Source organism: Dunckerocampus dactyliophorus, chromosome 13, assembly GCF_027744805.1.
Source record: "Dunckerocampus dactyliophorus isolate RoL2022-P2 chromosome 13, RoL_Ddac_1.1, whole genome shotgun sequence".
NCBI classification, from domain to species: domain Eukaryota; kingdom Metazoa; phylum Chordata; class Actinopteri; order Syngnathiformes; family Syngnathidae; genus Dunckerocampus; species Dunckerocampus dactyliophorus.
Window position 1 is genome coordinate 10,740,614 of NC_072831.1, and position 9,528 is coordinate 10,750,141.

Consider the following 9,528-nt stretch of genomic DNA (forward strand, 5'->3'; position numbering starts at 1 on the left):
AATATGACTTGCACTTTTAAACTCCAGTTGTCACAGCCCACCGGCGTGTACATGTCATCCGGGCCATTGGATGAGGACTGTGCATCCAAAAAGTAGATGGAGAAAGAAACCCATCCACCACCACCCCCCCACAACACACACACACACACACACACCACCAGTGTGAGAGAGCTGAGCTCCTATTGGCTGCCACTTTGTACAAATTCCAACTCCAGCCACTTCACTCCCAACACACCAACAAATCCTAAAGGCGCACATGCTTCCTCCTCCTCCTCTTTTTCCTCCTCCTCCTCCTCCTCCATCATCATCATCATCATCATCAGTGCGCCGCTGCAGCACGGCTTCAAAACCTCCAGCAGAAGCTCCACGTTGAACTTTCTTTTCTCACACTGCGGATTCTGCTTCTTTTTGGGGTTCTTCTTCTGTGGCCTCTTTTTTTTAAATCAAGCAGGACGTGGTTGTCTCGCTGTTGACATTATTCTCTGTGCAGGACGACACGCACAAGACTTTTGCACTCTTCAGGAGCAAGGTAGGTTCACTTTTAGCATTTTGTTTAGCGACGGAAACGTGAATAGTGATAGTCTTTCGCTGTAAACATGAAGGTGACAATAAAAGACGTTCGGCTGAGACACAAAACTTGGAAAATCAACTTTTTTTTTTACAACAGAAGAACGTTACAATAATATGGTAACGAAAATAATAGTGTAAAAAAATAATATATACAAAAAGACGAAAGGAAACACATTTGATTTTTTTTTTAGGACTTTGGTTCTTTTTATGAGACCATAAAGACAAAAGTTCTCGTCTTGAAGGGATTCTGTGAAGGAGCAGTACGACTAAAACTAATATTGTTTTAGTAATATGTGATTACATTTTAATTCAGATTCAAATACACGCGTGTGTAGGGAATTGTAGGTTGTTTAAATATATATATGTACATATATTAGGGCAAATTCAGGGAAAAGGGGGAGAAAAAAAATAAAAATCCATAGGGGCCTTTTGTAATGATAAATATTTTGAGGCCATCTTTTAAATTTGGTGGCCGATAAAGCAACATGTCACATTTAATAAACTATGAGCAGTAAGAGTAAGAATGGAAATTCCAGCCGGTTCTCTTTCCTATAACAAACATATAATATAGATATATATTTTTAAAAATAACATGTAGAAATAAATCTAGATCGTACTTGCTGCATATTTGAGGAACTTAATTTGACTGCAAGTAAACGCAGCTCCATTTACGTGCCACTCGGATTATCTCCTTAATTAATCAATACGTTTAAAAAAAAAAAGACATTTATGATAATTAAACTCCAGCATGGATGATGATGGTGACGATGATAATGATTGAGCGGCAGTGTGCAACTGGTCCACGGGTGTTTTTTAAGCGTGACAGATTGGGATGAGGGGGTTAAAACCGTTGGAAATAAAAAAAAGAAGGGAGGAAAAAAAAAAAAGCAACTAATCCAGACGCACAGTTGGTACATGAGGGAAAAGGGTCAGTCTTAGAAGCACAATTCCGTTTGAAGGCAGCGTCACTAAATCATTAGCAATGAAAAATTTTGTTTTTTTAAGTTACTTGTGGAAACTTTTCTTGCCAACTCAACAACCTAATAAAAATGCTCTTAAATGTTTTTAAACGCACCTCGTTGTATTCTTTCTGGTTGCTATTTATTTGAATTGTACTTGTTGCAATGTGCGTGTGCGTGTGTTTATTTCCCCAATTCTAAGTCATATTCTCTTGTTTTATTTTGGGTCAGGTGCCTACGAAGGGGAGTGTGTGAGTTTGTGTGCGTGAGCGTGTGTGCGTGTGTTTGTGTGTTCGAGAGAGTGTGTAACCAAGAGAGGACAGCAGGTCCACGTCAGGAGCGCCGTCCATTTTCAACATTTTCTCCAACTTAAACCCCCAGACGAACATTAGCATGATGTCGTATCTAAAGCAACCACCTTACACAGTCAATGGCCTCAGCTTAACCACTTCCGGGATGGACCTCTTACATCCGTCCGTGGGCTATCCAGGTGAGCGTCAATTTTTTCAAGAACGAATGTCCAAAAAACGAAACATCCCAGTAATGAATGTTTGGTGTTAAACGTTTAATGAAAACAAACAAATGTTCTTAGTTGAATCACGTCCTGGGAGCATTTTTTACGGTTATCATTGGCCGTCACCTCCAGCATTCGTACGACATACATACAACCTATGTGTTAGACTTCTTATTTTTGCTCATACTTAAACGTGTAATAAAACGTGTGTATGCACATATTTTAAGTTATATCCCCATATTTTTTTACAGCGACGCCACGGAAGCAAAGAAGAGAGAGGACTACTTTCACGCGCGCACAGCTCGACGTCTTGGAAGCATTGTTCGCCAAAACTAGGTATCCGGACATATTCATGCGCGAAGAAGTGGCACTGAAAATCAATCTACCTGAGTCCCGTGTACAGGTGAGTCAGATTGAAAGTTAATTTAATGGAAAATGTGTTAAATAATCCTTTTTTTTACATTCTTCAATTTCATGGTGGGTGGGTAGAGGGGATTTAGACTGAATTAGGCCCTAAAACAAAAAACATGTACACAAAATATGTAATAATAGTAATAATAATAATAATAATAATAATAAGAAGAAGAAGAATAATAATATACTGTTCCAAATAACATATATATATATAAAAGAGATGAACTGCATAGTTTTGCCAATTAAATGTTTTAGAAGACTGTATTGCGTGTTTATAAGTAAGTGCTTTGCATTTATTGTTATTTTTTCTGTTAGATATAGCACAACCGGAAAAGAAAATCAACGCGAGTGGAACTGAAATAAAAATTCAACTTAAATACTAAACTAAGTCATTAACATGTATTTCAATATAGCAGATTAAGCTGAAAGAAACAAAATTACGTTTAACTGTATGATGCTTGTACAAGATGGTTTTATTCTACGCACACGAATTGTAGATGCCTCTTAGGAGAAATATAATGCCATGATTGAATGCTGGTAATTGATTTCGACTTTAGAAAACACAAGTTTGAAGCCTTTAGCCCTTTTTGTGTGAAAAGAGGGAGGTATAGCTCCGTAAGCAATATAGGTAACTTTGCATGTTAAGCTTGCATCAACGTGTGATCGCCTCTTGCAGGTGTGGTTCAAGAACCGGCGTGCTAAGTGTCGCCAGCAACAGCAGCAGCAGCAGAACGGAGGCCAGAACAAGGCTCGACCCGCCAAAAAGAAAAGTTCTCCTACCAGAGAAGTGAGCTCCGAGAGCGGCGCCAGCGGTCAGTTTACTCCCCCCACCAGCACCACCACAGTCCCGGCCATCTCCACCAGCACGGCGCCGGTGTCCATCTGGAGCCCGGCCTCCATCTCCCCGCTCTCGGACCCGCTGTCTACCTCGTCGTCGTGCATGCAGAGGTCGTACCCCATGACGTATACGCAGGCGTCCGGCTACGGTCAGAGCTACGCGGGCTCCACGTCCTACTTCGGCGGCATGGACTGCGGCTCTTACCTCACTCCCATGCACCACCAGTTGTCCGGTCCGGGCTCGACCCTCAGTCCGATGAGCACAAACGCGGTGACCGGCCACCTCAACCAATCCCCGGCGTCCCTCTCCACGCAGGGCTACGGCACATCCGGCCTGGGCTTCAACTCCACGGCGGACTGCCTGGATTATAAGGACCAAGCTGCATCGTGGAAGCTGAACTTCAATGCAGATTGCTTGGATTATAAGGATCAGACCTCATCGTGGAAATTCCAGGTCCTGTGAAGACACAACACAGACCCTCAGTAAAACTCTCTGGGGCGGGGGTCTTCGCTGAGTTTCTTTTTCGGAGAGGAGAGGTTTAATTTATTTTAGCACTGGCAAAGAGATTTTCTTTTTCTCATCTGTAGACCCTCACCCATGTCTGTCAGTGCCTCAAACACCTGTTGAGGACACATTTCCACCTGCAAGGCCACGGAACTATAATACTTGGACCCATGATGGACACACAACCTCCTTTAATTAAGCTTCTTTGTTCCGCAATGATGAGGATGCTGTGTGGACATGGATGCACTACTTTATTTAAAAAAAGACGTGTTTATAAAGAATCAATATGTAGTTTCTAAGAGACAATCAGTGTGTGTCTTATATAAATGGTACATGTGTGTTTTTTTATCTGTGCTAGCCTTCGATACTGTGATCTGTTGTATTGTATGCAATTTGTGAGACCCTCCTCGCATCACATTCTCTTCTAACTTTTCTTGGTGGGGGGAGCAGACGCTAATGATTAAATGAGACTTTCCACGTGGTAGTAGTAATGATGAAAGGGTTAGACGCGCGCGCGTGCGCGCACGCGCACGCATTCACTCACCTGTCCACTGGATCTCAACATGATTGTGGGTTCCAATGATGCTGTGACCTCCCCTCTGAAAAGACATGAATAATAACAATAAAAAAAATAAGGTCCAATGAGCTTTCAGTTAATAGACAATCTTTGTTTGTGCGCGTGTGTGCTTGTGGGAACGAATGGAGCTGCAAAGTGAGTAAAAAACATCATTGTCTTTATAATGACTTCAAATTAATGCTCCAGTGTGGTTAAGTTGTATTAAAATATACAACAAAGGTATAAAAAAGTGGAGTTGAAAATATTGTTTGAATATAAAATATGGCAGAACTCATTTTAAATACACTGGTAGTATAAATTGTGTACTCTAATGGGTTTAAAAATATACGAAGAGGTCACAGCTTCACTGACTTGGTGGAATTTTAGCCAAGAGAAAAAGCAGTGTTTAATCCCATAAAAGATGTTAATCCCAACAGTTTTACCTAGCAACAGTGGTCCCACATTCAAGGCAAGTGTGTTTCGATAACACAACGGGAATGGCTGCAATTGCATTTCACGTGCACATTCATCTAAAAACAAAAAGTGGAGCAAGCTTTGTTATACTGCGGAGAAAAATTATAACTCGTGATTTATTTTGCAGATGCTCCTGTAGGCTAGTGCATTTATAAATATGATCCTTACAAGCAATCTTGAGAACTGCAAAATTCTATTATTGGGTGCAGCCGGCTTTAAAATATTTAACAATCTCAAGGTCACAATGCAAGAATTGTTTCACTTCCATCATAAGTGCCAAGTGAAGAGTCAAGGACGCTGTCTCAAGAAGTGGGGGCTTGTGTTTATCTACCTGCTACTTAAAACTCCCCAACAAAGTCAGAGACTATTATGGGATGTGTAATGAGTCGACATAGCTCTGTAGCAGGGCTAATTGTTAGAAGTCCAACATTCAATTAGCATCCTTGACATTGCCAATAATCTCTCTTTCATTGCAGCCTCCACTGGAGGAGAGCACTAATTAAAAGCCTTGCTTGAAATAATCGAAGCGTTAAAAAAGACAAGAGCCACTTTGATTCTGTTCCTGGATGCTCGTTAGCGCGCATACGAGTCGTTTGTGGAAGAAAAATAATAATAAAGAGGTGGGATTGTATTTTTAGAAGGTCTAACAGTGCGTAACTTTCATCCAAGGGTAAAAGTGCATGCAGGTTTGTCCGCTAATATGCTCAAAAGAGGCACTGCGCCGTTATGGTGATAAACAATAAAACAATTGAATTAGGGGACAATAGCTGGGTCTGACAGATGTCTGAATATTCATGAGTTCAGTCTGCAGTGGTGGGAACTCCTCTTGCGCGTTCTGCAAGCAAACTATTTACTGTACTCCACAGCATGCAGTATACACAGACCAAATATTCATAATCAAAGAAAAAAGTTGTACCCTAAGTATCCATTTTGCAAATTGAAATGAACGTGACATATTATATATCATTCGAAAAAATATATTTTCTTCCCCTATTGGAGCTAATGTGGTACAAGTTGAGTAATAAAAGCCAAACAGTAACCTGGTCCAAGTGCACTGATACACGTACGGTGACAAACGCGCCTCCCGTCTTGTTATTGTAACCTTGGAGGCTGTCGACCCTGCAAAGTGCACAAAGTCAGAGGAGAGATTAGAGATGGCCTCCACAATGCGTCATGTACATACAATGAGTTTTAATCAAGACTTTAGCGGCATATGGGCCTAACAGACGTTGCATTAATCCCCCCTGCTTTGGAGGGAGCGGCGGCGGGCTGTGCAGCACCCTCGGCCTCCGCTATGGGTGCTGCTGCATGGGTCAAAGGCACCAAGAACGCAGCCCACAGAGGCGTGCAAAACGGGTAAAACAAGCAGGGGTGCAGCTAAGGCTTCAGGGGCAATAACATAAGCCTCATTTTTAGATAACTGCAAGCAAGAATGAATGGAATAATTGGTTGGGTATGGGGGAAACACTGTCAAAACTGTAAAAACAAAAAACATAAAACAACCCTTTAAATTAGCCTTTTATAGGACAAAAACAACACAACGGTAAAAGTAGAGAACCGTGTGATTTCTCCCAAGCAAACATGACATTAAGAAGTTGCCCTAAAAATATAATGGAAGAATTGTGAGTTTTAAAAAAATGACATTTGAAAAGTTATGAATAAATAAATGATAAAGACTTGTAGTGTCCGTCAATAATTTTCGGAGGTTATAATCTTGAATTATTTTTAATGAATGCTCCTTTCTGTGAAGTAGGCCATCAAAATTGATTGAAATTGAAGAGAAAAACAAGAACTGATTGAGCGCGCGTGTTTGAATGATTACCAGACATTGTCATTGAAATGAAATTAATAAGACAGTCACGTGTTAACAAATACAACTAAGCAACAATAAATATATTGAAGCTAATTTAGCATTATCCCCCCTTCCCCCTTAAAAAGTGCTTATCCAGGCTTAGTGACATTTTCTCCAGTTATTGAAGTTAGTGACATCATCAATGAATTTGGTAATCTTGTCAAAGATTGCATTAAATGTGTTTTGTATGCCCTATTAAATAACATATTTAGATGCTTTTCTTTAATGATGTCTAAAAAGATTAAAATAAGTACAGTAAAAAAAAAACATGTTATTTAAATTTTTCCAGATGGATTTCCAGAGATGCAAAAGTGATAATAACACTCGCGGCTGCAGCCGGAGGTCTGCTCAAGTGTGCAACAGTGCTACCGTTATTGGAGCAGGGGACCACTCCAAAAACGCCAAATATGCATGCCTTTTTTTGTCTCAGGCAAGCCCGTTTGTGTATACTTTTTATTTTTATCGTAATCCAACAAATTACCTTGAAATGCAGGACACGTGCTGTCAGTTCATTAGCCACCTGATGGCCTTTTGTTTAAATTGTGGAGGCCGATGGAGGGGGTTGCAACCTTGAGACATATTTTGTTAAAGTATTCAAAAGCGACGAGGAATAAAATCCTCAAAAACGTAAGAAGATTAGCAGATCTCAGCATACGTTAAAATAAAACATATTAGTATGTTGAGTGGAGACCAGTTAGCTTGTTAAACCCAGATGGGTGAAAATGCTCGTGTGCTATGACTCCCCTTATAGTAGCAACACATTTGAGTACTTATATAGAAACATAGCTTTTACTTCTAATCCTTTATAGGTGAGGCAGCGAGTGAGTTATTAACATAAGGTAAATAATAATTGCTCCGAACTGATGACAAACTAAGGTAATAGTTCAGTGAATTTGAATTTAAATTTAAATTGAGCCCTATTTGATTGCAGAGCAAACAACACTTTTACTACAAAGCTTATTATGACAAAACATGTCTTCATTATGCAAACTGCAACTAAAAGGAGCAGGGAAATAGCGGCAACAGTTGACATTTGACACTGCGTGTGCGTCATGATCAAACTCCATGCTTAATGGCCTCAAACACACTTTGATCACAAATAGCTTACAAATTTAATGACTTCATGGTGAACGCAGCCAACTCGGCTCCATTCTCAGCACAAGCTGCACGGTACGTCACGAACAGCCTCGCTGTGCGTCTCAAAAGAGGAAAGAGCAGTGCCACAATGGAATTTGGTCCTATGGAATTAATCCCTATCAGGAACTAATTCATCCAGAACAGGCAAACTATCTTAGAAGTAATGCATCTTAACCGGCCAAAAGCCATCTGCTTTAATATTTGTTTAGATGACGCTAATTCCCACACTTCTACCTGGGAATAGGGCTCTTTTCTCCTCATTAGAACAATTAACAGATTATGATTTACTCACACCTTTAACCCCCCCCCCCCCTCCCGTATTCCACTGTCGATCTCCAAAGGAGAAACTTAAAAACCAAAAAAAGAAGGACAAGCTAAATACTTGAGTCTAGAGGCCCCATACAGGCAGTTGGACTGTGGTGAAGAGAGGGAGGGCCAATTAGAAAGTAGAATGCCAATTTGAATTCTGAACCTGAACATTCCAGGAAAAACACACCCCTTAAAATTCCCCAAACTTTACACCAGATGTCAGTATAATGCACTAGACCTCGGTTCAGTCAGCATCTAAGGAATTCAGGGCGTGAGATTTGCTTTTTCTTTGGCCCTTTTGTTGCTTCATTTGCAACACTTATGTCTCGCATACTCTCAGTTCACTGAAAATCACAAATCAAAGCCTTTTTCTTCGGTTTTATTGGAGAAATGACTGGCCACCACATGGGGTGTTAAGAGGAGACGAGAGAACAGAAGAAGCTCATACGCTGGAAGTTATATGTGAAGTAAGTGGACTCAGTATTTTTGCTGTCATGTAGCGTCTTGTTAACAAAGTTAAGGTAGAAAGTTTGATCGTTTTCACATTTTACAGTGGTTAACTTAGTGATACACTTATGTTGCAGATTGTTGAGAAGGTAAATGCCTGACAAACGTGACAAATCAACTCTGTATTAGGCCTTCAACGTTCATCATTAAAGTCAACAAAGTTATGAGCGGCTTAAATGTTTTGATGTGTCCATATCAACAGTGGTTGACCTATTTTTACACTTGTACAGTTGGGAACGTTACTTACGAAAACACGTGTACAGTTAATAAAGGTTTTATGATGGCCACGGTCTGATCTTGAACCAGGGTACCGCATGTCTACTTTCATTATCTCCTATGGGATTATTTATTTATTTTTTTTCAAATTTGAAAAATTCAGAGGTCAACCGGTGTCCCTGAATCATTTTAATTCAACCTTTGAGGTTCCAGTGTATTGCACTGAGGGTTATACATCAATGAACTGCTTCACATTGTTATCGGGCACAAGTTATAAGCCTTTGGAATTCATGGCTGCCAGTGTATGCGCCTTCATTCAGCGTGCCCTGAATACTTGAAAGCAGGCTTCTCTATTTACATATTTCAACTTCTGGAATAAAAACTTCCACAAGCAGCCTCATACAAGCGTGATTTTATATATAAAAAAAACTAAGATGCTTGATGATGGGTCCAGACTCTAAGGTTTAGGAGAAGGATTGTCCCTCCGTATTTTTATGTACGGTAGTTTTTTTTATGAAACAGGCAGGAATCACACCACATCTTTTGGGTTCCTAATTTCCAATTCCTCAAATATTTCCCCAGACTATACTGTGATTATTCTTTATGTTCCCACATGCATCAGCAGCACCACCGTCCCATTAGTAATTATAATACTGGTCACTGGGGATGATCATTTTC

The 9,528-nt window shown here is 40.2% G+C and overlaps 1 protein-coding gene across 1 annotated transcript; it reads left to right on the forward strand.

Moving 5' to 3' along the window:
- Nucleotides 1-216: 216 nt before the first annotated feature.
- On the forward strand, nucleotides 217-9,244 carry otx2b (orthodenticle homeobox 2b). Its single transcript, XM_054797341.1, has 4 exons — nucleotides 217-529; nucleotides 1,761-2,019; nucleotides 2,295-2,446; nucleotides 3,134-9,244. The coding sequence occupies exons 2-4, from the start codon at nucleotides 1,923-1,925 to the stop codon at nucleotides 3,755-3,757; spliced, it is 873 nt and encodes a 290-aa protein (XP_054653316.1). The 5' UTR covers nucleotides 217-529; nucleotides 1,761-1,922; the 3' UTR covers nucleotides 3,758-9,244.
- Nucleotides 9,245-9,528: the final 284 nt, after the last annotated feature.